General features: G+C 51.4%; 1 protein-coding gene across 1 annotated transcript; it reads left to right on the forward strand.

The window, feature by feature from the left end:
• Window positions 1-2392: 2392 nt before the first annotated feature.
• LOC118936100 (cytochrome c oxidase assembly protein COX19) lies at window positions 2393-11425 on the forward strand. Its single transcript, XM_057487479.1, has 3 exons — window positions 2393-2708; window positions 2823-2938; window positions 10725-11425. Exons 1-3 carry the CDS (start codon window positions 2627-2629, stop codon window positions 10803-10805), a joined length of 279 nt encoding a protein of 92 aa, XP_057343462.1. The 5' UTR covers window positions 2393-2626; the 3' UTR covers window positions 10806-11425.
• The last annotated feature ends 4256 nt before the right edge of the window (window positions 11426-15681 follow it).

Below are 15681 nucleotides of genomic sequence, written 5' to 3' on the forward strand. Positions count from 1 at the left end.
TCTTCCAAGGACAGCCACAGCAACTGCCCACCCACGAGCCTTCTGCCCTCTCCTCTGAGAGCAGTGTTCCCTGCTGGGTGGGGGCTTGTGACCATGGCAGGGCAGTGCAGTGCGACCTCTATGACACAGCTTTCACCTACTTTTCTTGGGGGCCTTGCGCACAGGACCCAGCCTCTATTCTGAGAGGAAGCCAAGCAGCAGGGAAGCCCCATGGAGAGGGACCCTAGCCTGCAGAGCCCGGCCAGGCCCCCAGCCATGAGTGCCCCTGCTGGGGCCACGTGGGGCTGTCTCCCCCAAGGCCTGCCCACATTATGAATTTGTAAGCAAGCACAAATGTTTGCTGTTTCACACCAGTGATCTGGTCTGTCACACACAGCGGGGGACACACAGGCCACACACCTCTGGGCAAGGACTTGGCCTGTTTCTCTATGTGCAGACTGAGGATACCACCTGCCTAACTGGGTGCATTCTTCAAACATACTAACAGAACATCCACTGTATGCCAGGCACTGTCCTGGGTCTCTTGTGAAACTGCCGGGCACATAAGAGGGGTTCCAGAAACGGTCCTCCCCTGCCATAAGGGTCAGGGTCTGTGTGCTGCAGATAAAATCCCTTCTCTTCTGTCCCAGTTAAACATCTGGTACAACCAACAATCGCTTGACAGGAACAGATGCGTCAGTTAAAGTTGGCTGTCCCCTCTAGGTCATGGGGACTTCAGTACTTCACTTGTCCCTCAGGCCACTGGACAGGCTGTGGAAGCCCCAGGGAGGGGCTGTCCCTTTGCCTGCTGAGTGGTGAGATCTAGCCAAGTAGAAAAGTGCTATTTGCTGGGTAATAAAAGCACCCTGGACGCATTAATGAGTAACCCAGCATGGCCCCTGGGTCCAGCTGAGGAAAAGGGTCATTTGTATGACAAGAACAAGGTGCAATTTTCCCTCTGTAGTCTTAAGTGGGCCCAGAGCCCCAGGCCAATCAAGGCCTGAAAACTGGAATGAGCTTTTCCAGAAGCCTGGGACCCTCTGAGGACTCCTGCCAGACAGCCCACCAACCATGCTGGCACTGGACACACAGCCAAGCCCACACCCAGGGCCAGAGGCCCAGTAGTGCACACGCAGAGGAGCAGGCATGCCGGGGACCCAGCAAGGGGCACTGGATGCCTTGGGGGTCACCCATGCCAGGCCTTGCTAAGGGGCAGGCCTCAGGTGGGATGTTAGGGCTTTTGGGCAGGCAGTTCTCTGCAGGACCCAGGAACTGCTCTAGCCCAGCCCCAATGTGAGAGGGAGCGGAGGTGCTGGGCCCTGCTGGGTCTGGGGAAAGAGAGTCCATCCAGAGGCCCAGTGCTGAGCTCTGTGTTGCTGAGGCCCCACCTGCTGGTCTCCCACTCATGGTGCATGGGGTGGGGTGACGGGAGTGCTGGGTGGAGGCAGGGGCTCCTGGCAGAACCCCAGACATCAGGGTGAGCAGAGAGGGCAGTGAACTCCTTTCCCTCATGAAAGGGGAGGCCCTGGGTGGGGTGGTCAGCCAGGGTACAGGCTGGAAGGGGCCCTGCTGAGAAGCTGGCATCTCCAGTGAGTCCTTTGCTTTGTTACTGTTGCCATAACAACAATCCTAAGTGCCTGCCAGGGCCTTAGCTATTCAGATGCACTCTGATTCTGTTAAAGGGTGAACTGCATCCTCCTGAATCCATATGTTGAGACTAAACCCCAGTATCTTAGAACGGGACCTCCTTTTTTGGCAAAAGGGCCCTTGCTGATGTGATCAGTTAAGATGAACTTATGAGGATGGGCCCCAACCCAATGGCTGGTGTCCTTAGGGGATGCCTAGTGATGATGGGAGGCGGTTGGGCGGGATGCGTGTACAGCCAGGCATACGCCAGCGAGTGGACAGGCCTGGGGCAGATCCTCCTCGGGGGTCCCTAGGAACCAACCCTGGGGACCCCTGGGTCTCACACTCGAGAAGCAGTTCTGCGCTCAGCCTCCCAGCAGCGAGCGCTTTGGGGCAGCCGGGACGCTGAGTCCGCTGACCCCCGAGCCACACGGCTTCAACGGCCGGTCGACTCACACGCGGATTTTCTTCAGTACATACGTTAGAAAATTTTTCGGAGATTTGGACCATTTGAAAGAACATTTTCTTTTCTCCAGCTGACCTGATCCTACGAAGAGCAGATATTACAGATACAGGCAAACTGCGAGCTCCTCGTTGTAGCCGGTCAGGTTCCCGTCAACGGGCTGTTGGGGAGAGGCGGGACTTTTGAGAGAGGCGCCGGGACCAGCTCCGCGGTGGGGGTGGGGACGCGGTGCTCCAGCCCCGGGGTGGGGGCCGGGCTCAGAGGTTGGGGGGCGGGGGTCTATTTCCGGGGGCTGTGTAGCAGGGATGTGTGGGGACCAGCTCCTGGCGGGCTGGAGCTATACGTCCCTGGGCCAGGCGCCGGACCTCGGGGAACTGTTCTGCCCCGGGGGGCTGTGAGGGTCGCACGGTAACCCACCCGCTGGGTCTGCGCGGCCTGAGCGCCCAGGGGAAGCGCCCGCGCGGCGAGGGGCGGGGCTTGCGGCAGGGGCCGCTCGACGCGCTCGGCGCTCGTCAGGCTGCCCTGCGTGCGGCGCTCGGCGGTTCCGGGGCTGCCGGCATGTCGACCGCCATGAACTTCGGGTCCAAGAGCTTCCAGCCGCGGCCCCCGGACAAGGGCAGCTTCCCGCTGGACCACTTCGGTGAGGGGCGTCGGTGGGCCCCGCGGGACGCGCTCCTGGGAGGGAGGCGCCGGGCTGCGGGCGGGCGCGTCCCGCTTCCACGGCGGAGAGAAGACGCCTCCTTTCCCGTTCCAGGCGAGTGCGAGCACTTCAAAGAGCGGTTCTTGAAGTGCCTGCGGGACCGTCGCTTTGAAAATGCTCTGTGCAGAAGCGAGTCGAGAGACTACCTGCAGTGCCGGATGGACAGGCGAGTGCCCTCGGGGCCGGCGGCGGGGAGTGCGGCCTCTAGTCAAGCGGCGGGGCGAGTTGTCGGCCGTCGCGGAAACCTGGTTTTGAGTGGTATTTGCATTCCTCAGAGAATTTTCTTTCCAAACTGGGGTGCGCCTGCCGTTAAGGTTTCAGAATCGTGCATCAGGAAAGCGCCGAGTCAAAAGATGGGGAGGTCGTGGATAGGCGTTTCTTTCACATTCTCGGACCTTAAAAATAGGCGCTGTTTTCTTCTGCTGAGACTCGGAGCTGCCCCGAGTGTGTGTGGCAGGAAAGACAATAGGCTGTTTAAGAGATGGTGAGAGTCCTTCCTATCTTAGCAGAATTCACCAGAGCACAGGTAAAGCGTTTCTGTGACCCACGGAGGTTTCCCTGACGGTCACGACTGTTCTAATCCTCAGTGAGGAAAGCGAGGAACAGATGATTATATAGTGGGGCCGGGGGCTCTTATTTCTGCCTTCTGAGCCCTTCATTAGCTCACGAGGCTTACGAGACAGGTTGACATGAACCAGCCCACTCTGAGCCCCATTTCCGTTTTCCCCGTAACAAACTCAGACATTTCCCTCGAGGCAAAGCCCGCTGTGGTTTTTAGGCCCACTGGTATGTTGAGGGCTCTGTGAGGACATTGGAGACTTTGAGAGTGACGGTCATTCTTGGCAGTACAGCCCTCAGGCGAGGGCCTGGGCCCACTTTTCGCATTCAGGCTCACAGGGGCCTAGATTTGTTTGGCAAAGGGCCACCTAGAGTCCAGCTCTTGCCATCTTTAAATAGTACATTGCTGGGATCCACGTGTTTAAATCACTGTCTTTTAAACGGATACAGCTTTAAAAATCAGGAGCTAAGTGAGTTTCTTCTTGGCGCTGCTGTGCTTTGGAGAAGAGTTTGAAGTTGGTCTCTGCCAGCAGGTGAGGAGGGTGTGAGCAGGCCCCCCCCACCTCTAAGCTCACTGAATCAGCTCCTGGCAGGGGCTACTCCAGAGGGCTTCTGGCCTGCTGCTGAAGGACTTGCAGAGGGCCCTGAGAGTGAGCTGCTGGGTCTGCGTGTGGCGGGGCCTCCCTGGAGGCCTGGTGAGCACAGTGGGAAGTGGGGTGCAGCCGCTGCTCAGGCCCCAGGACCCCAGGCGTCTTCACTGGTTGGTTAGGGGCCATTTGAGTGTGACGGGCATGTGTGTTTCTGACTTGGTCAGTTATTTTGACCATGGACTCTGGTTTGTTTTTAGTGAAAGTCCACAGACACGCACAGGGAGGGGACAGTCTGGACCTCCACAACCATCACCCAGATTCAGTGTCAGGATTCCGCACATTGCTTCCCACTTACCCTTTCTGAAAACCTCTTTTCTTTATCCTTCTGCACTGAAATCCCAGGTAGGATTTTACAACTATTTACTTCTGTATATGTCTTTTAGAAACGCCTGGCCACAGTAAAGTTATTATTATTTTTTATATCATTAATGTACAATTACTTGAACATTATGGTTACTAGACTCCCCGTATTATCAAGTCCCCCCAACATACCCCATTACAGTCACTGTCCATCAGCATAGTAAGATGCTATAGAATCATTACGTGACTTCTCTGTGTTGTACAGCCCTCCCCATGCCCCCCCTACATTATACATGCTAATAGTAATGCCCACCCACTTTTTTTTCCCCCTTATTCCTTCCTTCCCACCCATCCTCCCCAGTCCCTTTCTCTTTGGTAACTGTTAGTCCATTTTGGGTTCTGTGAGTCTGCTGCTGTTTTGTTCCTTCAGTTTTTTTCTTTGTTCTTATACTCCACACATGAGTGAAATCATTTGATACTTGTCTTTTTCCACCTGGCTTATTTCACTGAGCATAATTCCCTGTAGCTCCATCCATGTTGTTGCAAATGGTAGAGTTTGTTTTCTTCTTACGGCTGAATAATATTCCATTGTGTATATGTACCACATCTTCTTTATCCATCCATCTACTAATGGACACTTAGGTTGCTTCCATATCTTGGCTATTGTAAATAGTGCTACAATAAACATAGGGGTGCATATGTCTTTTTCAAACTGGGCTGCTGCATTCTTAGGGTAAATTCCTAGAAGTGGAATTCCTGGGTCAAATGGTATTTCTATTTTGAGCTTTTTGAGGAACCTCCATACTGCTTTCCACAATGGTTAAACTAATTTACATTCCCACCAGCAGTGTAGGAGGGTTCCCCTTTCTCCACAACCTCACCAACATTTGTTGTTGTTTGTCTTTTGGATGGTGGTGATCCTTACTGGTGTGATGTGATATCTCATTGTGGTTTTAATTTGCATTTCTCTGATGATTAGCGATGTGGAGCATCTTTTCATGTGCCTGTTGGCCATCTGAATTTCTTCTTTGGAGAAGTGTCTGTTCAGACCCTCTGCCCATTTTTTAATTGGCTTATTTGCTTTTTGTTTGTTGAGGTGCGTGAGCTCTTTATATAATTTGGATGTCAACCCCTTATCAGATATGTCATTTATGAATATATTGTCCCATACTGTAGGATGTCTTTTTGTTCTACTGATGGTATCCTTTGCTGTACAGAAGCTTTTTAGTTTGATATAGTCCCCCTTGTTCATTTTTGCTTTTGTTTCTCTTGCCCAGAGAGAGATATGTTCATGAAGAAGTTGCTCATGTTTATGTCCAAGAGATTTATTTTTTATTTTTTTTATTAGTTTTATTTTGGTATCATTAATCTACAATTACATGAAGGACATTATGTTTACTAGGCTCCCCGCTTCACCAAGTGCCCCCCACATATCCGTTCACAGTCACTGTCTATCAACATAGTATGATGCTGTAAAATCACTACTTGTCTTCTCTGTGTTGCACAGCCCTCCCCGTGCCCACCCACACTATACATGCTAATCGTAATGCCCCCTTTCTTTTTTCCCGCCCTTATCCCTCCCTTCCCACCCATCCTCCCCAGTCCCTTTCCCTTTGGTAACTGTTAGTCCCTTCTTGGGTTCTGTGATTCTGCTGCTGTTTTGTTCCTTCAGTTTTCTTTTGTTCTTATACTCCACATATGAGTGAAATCATTTGGTACTTGTCTTTCTCCGCCTTGCTTATTTCACTGAGCATAATACCCTCTAGCTCCATCCATGTTGTTGCAAATGGTAGAATCTGTTTTTTTCTTATGGCTGAGTAATATTCCATTGTGTATATGTACCACATCTTCTTTATCCATTCATCTACTGATGGACATTTAGGTTGCTTCCATATCTTGGCTATTGTAAATAGTGCAGCGATAAACGTAGGGGTGCATATGTCTTTTTCAAACTGGAGTGCTGCATTCTTGGGGTAAATTCCTAGAAGTAGAATTCCTGGGTCAAATGGTATTTCTATTTTGAGCATTTTGAGGAACCTCCATACTGCTTTCCACAATGGTTGAACTAATTTACGTTCCCACCAGCAGTGTAGGAGGGTTCCCCTTTCTCCACAACCTCGCCAACATTTGTTGTTGTTTGTCTTTTGGATGGTAGCCATCCTTACTGGTGTGAGATGATATCTCATTGTGGTTTTAATTTGCATTTCTCTGATGACAAGTGATGTGGAGCATCTTTTCATGTGTCTGTTGGCATCTGAATTTCTTCTTTAGAGAACTGTCTATTCAGCTCCTCTGCCCATTTTTTAATTGGATTATTTGCTTTTTGTTTGTTGAGGTGTGTGAGCTCTTTATATATTTTGGATGTCAACCCTTCATCGGATCTGTCGTTTATGAATATATTCTCCCATACTGTAGGATACCTTTTTGTTCTGGTGATGGTGTCCTTTGCTGTACAGAAGCTTTTCAGCTTGATATAGTCCCACTTACTCATTTTTGCTGTTGTTTTCCTTGCCCGGGGAGATATGTTCAAGAAGAGGTCACTCATGTTTATGTCTAAGAGATTTTTGCCTATGTTTTTTTCTAAGAGTTTTATGGTTTCATGACTTACATTCAAGTCTTTGATCCATTTCGAATTTACTTTTGTGTATGGGGTTAGACAATGATCCAGTTTTATTCTCTTACATGTAGCTGTCCAGTTTTGCCAGCACCATCTGTTGAAGAGACTGTCATTTCCCTATTGTATGTCCATGGCCCCTTTATCGAATATTAGTTGACCATATATGTTTGGGTTAATGTTTGGAGTCTCTAGTCTGTTCCATTGGTCTGTGGCTCTGTTCTTGTGCCAGTACCAAATTGTCTTGATTACTGTGGCTTTGTAGTAGAGCTTGAAGTTGGGGAGTGAGATCCCCCCACTTTATTCTTCCTTCTCAGGATTGCTTTAGCTATTCGGGGTCTTTGGTGTTTCCATATGAATTTTTGAACTATTTGTTCCAGTTCATTGAAGAATGCTGTTGGTAGTTTGATAGGGATTGCATAGAATCTGTATATTGCTTTGGGCAGGATGGCCATTTTGACGATATTAATTCTTTCTAGCCAGGAGCATGGGATGAGTTTCCATTTGTTAGTGACCTCTTTAATTTCTCTTAAGAGTGTCTTATAGTTTTCAGGGTATAGGTCTTTCACTTCCTTGGTTAGGTTTATTCCTAGGTATTTTATTCTTTTTGATGCAATTGTGAATGGAATTGTCTTCCTGATTTCTCTTTCTATTAGTTTATTGTTAGTGTATAGGAAAGCCTCAGATTTCTGTGTGTTAATTTTGTATCCTGCAACTTTGCTGAATTCTGATATTAGCTCTAGTAGTTTCGGGGTGGATGTCCAAGAGATTTTTTGCCTGTATTTTTTTCTAAGAGTTTTATGGTTTCATGACTTACATTCAGGTCTTTGATCCATTTTGAGTTTACTTTTGTGTATGGGGTTAGACAATAATCCAGTTTCATTCTCTTACATGTAGCTGTCCAGCTTTGCCAACACCAGCTGTTGGAGAGGCTGTCATTTCCCCATTGTCCATGGCTCCTTTATCGTGTATTAATTGACCATATATGCTTGGGTTTATATCTGGACTCTATTCTGTTCCACTGGTCTGTGGCTCTGTTCTTGTGCCAGTACCAAATTGTCTTGATTACTGTGGCTTTGTAATAGAGCTTGAAGTCAGGGAGCGTAATTCCCCCTGCTTTATTCTTCCTTCTCAGGATTGCTTTGGCTATTCGGGGTCTTTTGTTGTTCCATATGAATTTTAGAACTATTTGCTCTAGTTCATTGAAGAATGCTGTAGGTATTTTAATAGGGATTGATTGCACTGAATCTATAGATTGCTTTAGGCAGGATGGCCATTTTGACAATATTAATTCTTCCTAGCCAAGAGCATGGGATGAATTTCCACTTATTAGTGTCCTCTTTAATTTCTCTTAAGAGTGTCCTGTAGTTTTCAGGATATAGGTCTTTCACTTCCTTGGTTAGGTTTATTCCAAGGTATTTTATTCTTTTTGATGCAATTGTGAATGGAATTGTTTTCCTGATTTTTCTTTCTGCTAGTTCATCATTAGTGAATAGGAATGCATCAGATTTCTGTGTATTAATTTTGTATCCTGCAACTTTGCTGAATTCAGATATTAGATCTAGTAGTTCTGGAGTGGATTCTTTAGGGTTTTTTAATGTGTAACATCATGTCATCTGCAAACAAGGACAGTTTGACTTCTTCCTTGCCAATCTGGATGCCTTTTATTTCTTTGTGTTGTCTGATTGCTGTGGCTAAGACCTCCAGAACTATGTTGAATAAAAGTGGGGGCAGTGGGCATCCTTTTCTTATTCCCAGTCTTAAAGGAAAAGCTTTCAGCTTCTCGCCCTCAATGAAGTTTTTAAGCTTGTGTCTTGAAGATGCGGGCCCTTCTAGTCCGGTGTAGATGCATCTATATCTATGCTAGGCATGGGCCACATGGACCACATTCTTCATGGAGGAACTGTTAAGATGGGATTGTATCGTTGGCAAAGAGCGCAAACATATGAATGATCCACTGTCTTACTATGCCTCTGAAAACATTTAAAGTTCAGGTCTGGCCATGTGGGTTGGACTGCAAGGGCCTGTACAGCCCTGTTAGTGTGCCTGGTGGCATGCAGTCTGGGCCTCCTGGCCAGGGTGCGGGAGGGTGAGGTGCCGTTGCTGGAAAGCCACAATCAGGGTGAGGCCAGGTACCGGTTGCTGTGGAGCTGTGGCCTGAGGAGTATGGGGTGCGTACGAACGAGCTGCACTGAGTCACGAAGTGACCTCATGTTGGTTGCATTCTGGTCTGTTCTCACCGGTTCGTCTCCCCTGCTGTCTGGCTGCTGGCCTGCCTCACCTCTCTCCTGCTGAGCCTGCCACTTTGCTTGCAGGAGACACCGATGTCTGTGGGGAGGCTGCCCGTTGCCAGGCACAGAGACAAAGGGCCCAGGTGGCACGGTCCTGGGGCCCCAGGCTGGGAGCGGGAGGCTGCTCCCTAGGTGGCCAGTCCAGCCCAGGACATGCTTTTGGGGCACAAACAACATACTCAGTCTGGCCTACATGCAGACTTTATTTTTAAGTGTATTCTTCTGTGACGGAAATCGTTGAGCACACAGAAACTGAGTGCACACCCCTCCCCATCCGTGCTCCCTTGTGCTTGTCTCCCGGCTGACATCTCTGAGAGTAAGTCCCGCATGTTTGAGTGGTTTTATTAAACTTATCTTGTTTCCTTGATGGGATGGCCTGTAGAGCACTTGGGAAGTTTGCATAACAGGCTATTACTCTGTGAGCTGTATTTCTGCAGAAGTATGGCCAGCACACACTGGGCCCCTGAGTCTGACCCAGGTGACTCGCCGTGTGCTTCACCCTAGCGTCAGCTCTGGGCCTGGATATCCTTACCTGCTGTGGTTGCAGTGGTATGAGGTGGGAACAGCAGAAATGGTGGTGGCCAGTGCATGGCAGGGCCACTGGGCTGGAGGGTCCTGCTGAGTCCTCCCAACAGGTCTGGGAGGAGAGCTGCCTGCCCAGGCCTGGGCTCGTGGAATTCCTGCTGGGATGTTGTGCCTTCACCTCCACATAGGACAGGAAGGCCCCCCTACCCACAGAACAAAACAAACACCAGGTTCTTTTCCTTGGAGTGTGAGCAGCTGGAGAGGGATGGGGGCTTTGGGTGCGCTGTGCTGGGCATCCTGGCCTTGTGGCTCTGACCTGAATGGGTGCAGCGTGAGGCTGGCACACAGGTGGGCACAGAGGGGACCAGGCACAGGACTGGGCCTCTGGCCAGCTGTGGATCTGTGGCTCTGGGCCATGCAGGGCCTGGAGCAGGAGTAACCTGAGACAGCCTGCACAGATAGGTCTGGATGTTGAGGCACAGGTAAGATAACAAGAACCGGGTAAAGGCTGTCCAGGCCCTGCCTTGTCTGTCACTCCTTCAGTGACCAGGGGGCCAGGCTGAGGCTGGCTCCCTTGGACCCTCACATGCATGCGGACAGGGGGACAGGGAGCCCGGCCACAGCCCACCCCCTTCCCTCCCTGGTCCTGGCCCCACCTTGTACCCTGGGGGCTGCGTGCAGCCTGTGTGGATGCCCCAGGGTGCATGGCTTCTGTCAGCTGCTGCCCCCTTGAATCTAGAGTTGCAGGCATCCAGGAGGAGGGGGTTGCAGAGAGGCCCTGGGGTCCCAGGTGTGGGAAGGGACTGTGGCTCAAGGCCGCCCTAGCCCCAGGGGTGCTCTCCCGCGGGTTGACCATCCTGAGACAGGGGGCACGCAGGGGCCGGGCCCAGCCGCCACTCACAGTCCATTCTTAGACGTGGTTGGGGAGTGAGTGGTAGTGAGTGAGTGGCCCGCCAGGCCCCGCGTGCACCTAGCTCTTGCCATCGCCCTGACAGCTCCCACCTTCTCTTTCAGGCAGCTGATGGCACAGGAACCACTGGAAAAGCTGGGCTTTGGAGATTTGACGGGCGGAAAGTCAGAGGCAAAGACCCAGGTTTGACGGCAGGACCAGGCCATGTCTTCCATGCAGTCCAGAGCCCGTCGTCTAACCCTGTCACCTGGCATCCCCTGGTGAGGCAGCGTGACTCGGAAGGCCCTGGAGGTAGTCCTTCAAAATCAAGACAGACACCCACCTCAGTGGGTGAGGCTTGTATCCAGGGACACAGTTCATGTTCTGAAGCTCCTCGGATTGTTTTGAAAAATTATTCTTTTAGATTCTCTTCCACCTGAGTGGGAGGTTTATCTTTAAATCTATGCATGTGGCAGAGTTCCTAGGGGTGCTCTGCCAGGTGGGAGGCTCCTCAGAGTGGGCTTGAGCCACCTGTGCATGGTGATTGCACATCACAATAAATACGCCGCACAGAGCCCCAATCCGGGCGGCCTCAGCTTCAGTCCGTCGTCCACACGACTGTCTGAGAACCTTCCCTGGCAAAGTAGCTTGTTTTGTACTTAAGTGCTTGTTCATGTCCTTTTTGCTCTTAAACAGAAATAGAGTACAATTGAAGAGGATCGTCTGTCCTCTTATTTTCTGGTACTGTCTGAATACCATGTATTTGTCTAATCAGAAGGTTGTTTTCTGATTTTTATCAGACTGTTTATAAAACTAGATGTCTGCTATCATGACTCGTGTACTGTAACTCTGGAAAATACAGTGTCAGTCTGTAGTGTGTTCACTCAATGAGAAGGCTCACACTCACACTCATGCGACCAGCCCTTGCTCCGTCCCCTGAGTGTGTGCCAGGCACCTGGCATCACCTTCCCACGTCAGTGCTTAGAGCAGCCTGCTACCCGGCTGTGAGGCTGTGATCAGAACTGCCTGCATGTCACTCAAACCTCACAGGTATCTATGCCCTCAGCCAGATTTTGGGGTGACTGAAATGTGGCCAGGGTGTGTGCAGAGCCATGAACAGAGCGCTAGGTGTGTGTAGGTCTGTGGGGATTTGCCCTCTGACCCGGCACCCCCAGAGACCTGGCCCTCCCTGACTCTGGCCCACTGGCCTTTGTGAATCCAGGCCATGTCCCCACTTGGACAGTGCCCTGGTGGTGGCTGAGGCGCTCTTGGCTCTGGTGGGTGGGGACCCAGGCCTGGGCCCAGGAGTGGCCTCCCTCTGCTGCTCGGCCAGGAGTGGTGGGTCCCCTTGGCATCCGGGCCCCCGTGTTTTCAGCCCTGTGGCAGTGGCGGCTTTTGGTCTGATCCTCCCTGAATCCAGGCCCCTGCCTGTGGCTGGTTCCCCTAGCATGGCACCCACTCAGCACCCTTACCCTGCTGCTTGCTGCTGCTCCATATTTGGCCTCTTGTCTTAGGCTTCTAACTGGGCTTCAGACCTACTGCATATTAGCGTCTAGTTCATGAAAAGCTTTGGTTTTTATCACCAAACCAAACAGCCATCAAGCTGTATTTTCCAACAGTACAAAGTGCCAGGGAGGAGGGCCATTCACCGCAGCCACCATAACTGCCAAGTATTGCGGCGGCCATGGTGGCTGCCCCATGTACAAATGCCAGACACTGGCCGGCCCGCCCATGTGGCGGAGAGTGGGGAAGGCCACAGGGCCGGACCAGCTCGGGGGCCTCATGCTGTGAACATGTTCTTCAGTGAAAACAGCACAGTCCAAAGTCCGTGTCTACCATGTGCTGAGCAGGAAGACACTGGCAAACCATGGGAATGCCCACGTATTTATGCAGACACAGAATTGGGAATGGACCCCAGCACACTGCTGACCCTGAGCCGTGTCGTGTTTCACATGCTCTGACCGTAGGCCAGGATGGCGGGACCCAGATGGACCCCAGCAGAAGCACAGCCTCTGGGGGATGCATGCAAACTCGGACCAGTGGACGGGGATGGGGGACAGACTCACCTTGTCACTTTGGAAACAAGTTTGCTTAAAGCTGGAGCCAGATACTCTCTTGTACTCTGGCTAGTAAATCTGTTTTTCATGTGGGCAACAATTCAGAAGCTGTATATTCTGACAGTGAAAAGACCAGAGGTGTACTGCAGGTCGGAGGGCCAGGCATATCGGACTCGTGGTTTTCTAGCATGCGTAAAGGTAGCTGGATGCAGACAGACAGGTGTGTGCCGTGTCCACATGCAGGGATGTCCCAGCTCTGACCACTGAGGGGCCCATAACCAGCGACCAGTAGCAGGTTTTGGACGCTGACTCCACCCTCTGACAAGAACCTGACACCAAGGCTGTGAAAGGACCACCTTGTGGCAGAAAGCAAACTGCTGAAGAAATGGAGGGGCTTGTCAGAGGAACACGGGAGGCCATGGGAAGGAGCACCCTGTGGCTAATCTCCAGCAATTTGAGCAAAAAAATGAGTATGTGGGCTACAGCCCCTGGCATGCATTGCTGCTCAGGAGTCCAAGGCACTGTAAATGATTGATTGAATGAATGCATCAGTATTCGTGGAGTCTGACATGGAGGGAAACTTGGAAGAGCAGCAAACAGCAGAGAACACCTGCACATGAGTGCCCATGGGCCCCAAGATGGGGCATAGTGGGTGTGGAACGGGGCATCTGCCCAGCCTGGAGGACCTCCCCTCTAGGGCTTGGCTATCACATGGGAAGGCCACCTCCCAGCCAGGTGGTCACCACTGGGTGAGGCTGGCCCACAGTGAATGCCGTCTGACACCCTGAGCATCACTGGTAATAACTGGCCAAAAATGCAAAGCCGCAAGCTAATGGAAAAACCCTGGGCAAACCTAAGTGAGGTCTGTTCTTAAGAATGAAGGCCAGGATGCGCCCTCAGGAAGGGCCAAGTTCCTGAAGGATGCTGAGGCTCTGCTCTGGAGCAGCAGGGCGGAGCAGACAGTCCCTAACCGCCATGTGGGCCTGGGCCAGGCAGGACGATGGCAGGCAGGTGGTGAGGCCCTAGGGTCTGCAGGACGCTTGACTATTGTCCTGATGACCTAAGGTGTTACTTGGGAAGCTGGGCATACAAGCTCTGTCCTATTTTTACAGCTTCTTGGAAGTCCAAGATTATTTCAGAATGAGAAATTGAAAAGCTGTTTTGCATTAAACCCTGTGTAGTTGAACTTCCTCTACACATGATGGAGTAAATTCTCACTTTGAGATACATCCAGTGAATTGCAAATAGGGATGATGCTGGCATAAATGGTCCTGGCCAGTCAGGAGAGGAGGTGGGGGGCGAGGCCAGCGCACCGCTACACGATGGGCAGCAGCTTCCTGAATCACCTTGGTTCCCCGGGTCTGTTGCCCCGTGTGTCCCTGCCACCCCCCTAGAGGCACCCTGGCCCGCAGTCAGGGCTGCCCTTTATTTCTCGCCTATGGCATGACGAGCCAACACCATCACTCAGAGGTGCCCAAAGACTGTTTCCAGAACACCGGCCAAGTGTCTTGAGGCAGGAGATGAGCTGAAGTCAGGCTGCCATGGTCAGGCCTGGCTCTCCAGCTCAGAGCAGGGGTGGCGGGGGACCCAGGGCACCAGGCAGCCTGGGGTACAGGGCTGCAGCCTCCCTGACTGCCAGCCGTGTCCCTCCCACCTTCAGCAGCAGGCGGTCTCTCTGCCGAAGTAGCCAGCCTGTACCTGTGTTTCCTGCTGCACCAGGTTACCACAGATCAAACCTTCAGACACACCATTTGCTCTATCCATTCTGCAGGCCACAGTCTGAAACAGGTCTGTTTGCCTGCCTTGCACAGTTCAGGGGTTGGTCTCCAGTATCCGGAGACGCCATGTCTCCAGGCCCTTCTCCATCCTCAGAGCGGACCTCCAGCATCCATCCCACATCTCGGACTCTGGCCCCGCTGCCGCCCTCTGATAAGGACCATTGGGGTGACAGTGCCCACCCAGAAAGCTCAGGGCCACCTCTCCACTCAGGAGCCTTAATCACATCGGCAAAGTCAGATTCAAGGTTCCAGGGACAAAGATGTGGACTTCCTGGGCCACTACCCTGCAACCACACCCCCAGACCGGGGAGAGCTCCAGAGTGATTTGGGGGGCATGTGCACCTCGGGTTGAGTGGCTGGGTGCTGAGTAGCTCAGCGCATGCCCAGAAAGCAGCTGAGTCCTGCCCCAGGGAATACGTGCTGGGACGGCTGCATAGTTCACGGGGTTATCCACAGCAATCCAGTCACTGGTCACATTTTCACATTTTCTCAGAGCTGAGTTTAAATCCCAGACTTTTCTGGGATCTTTGGTACAGCTGCTTCCTGCTGGCAAAAGACACAGAAGCTGCACATGTGCTCGAACAGGACCAGAGAGTCAGAGCCCAACATCCCTATCCTGGCGGTTCTTCTAGACTTTTCTGGTTCTCTGTAAATGTGAGAGGTGCTTGTACAATGGACATCCACGGTGTCCATCTGGGTGACGGACTGGGTGACGATGTGTGGCTTTTCCTCTGATTTTTCTTTATGACTACATTTAATAAGATAAATCACTTTTATAGAACCAATAACATTTTAAAAAGCTTATTATGTTTAGTTGTGCATTTGTGTCACCTATAAGTCATGTGCTGGGGTTGTATTTCATACTATCCATAAACAGCCCATCTTACTTTTCCTGGTAAAACTGCACCAGTTTATGTATGGGCCGTCCCTGAAGGCGTGGGGCTGGCGGAGCAGTGGGCCTGGCTGGGGACGGGACCGTGTGGCTCGCTTCCCCCAGGAAGCCTTGGGCATGATCACAGAACCAGCCACGAGTGAGGTGCCTGCTGTGCACTGGCCTTCAGGTGGGGAAAGAGCTCGAAGCTGTGATGTCTCATTCCAGCCACCTGGTGCCTTGATTCTGTCTCAGTGAGATTAGACAGGTATTTGTGGATGAGAAAGCAAGGATTTTATTATTGTAAGAGACTTTAAAGAACTTTCTGCCAGGCCATGAAACGTGTGACTTTGTCCTAATACTGTGATGTTACATATCTG

The sequence above is a fragment of the Manis pentadactyla genome, chromosome 10 (assembly GCF_030020395.1).
Source record: "Manis pentadactyla isolate mManPen7 chromosome 10, mManPen7.hap1, whole genome shotgun sequence".
Lineage (NCBI taxonomy): Eukaryota > Metazoa > Chordata > Mammalia > Pholidota > Manidae > Manis > Manis pentadactyla.

What these genes read in the sequence shown, in the direction of transcription:
- LOC118936100 (XM_057487479.1), top strand. Translation starts at nt 2,627, where the DNA reads ATGTCGACCGCCATGAACTTCGGGTCCAAGAGCTTCCAGCCGCGGCCC. An exon ending in CTTCCCGCTGGACCACTTCG is followed by an intron (nt 2,709 to 2,822) that starts GTGAGGGGCGTC and finishes TTCCCGTTCCAG; the next exon opens with GCGAGTGCGAGCACTTCAAA. An exon ending in AGTGCCGGATGGACAGGCGA is followed by an intron (nt 2,939 to 10,724) that starts GTGCCCTCGGGG and finishes TCTTTCAGGCAG; the next exon opens with CTGATGGCACAGGAACCACT.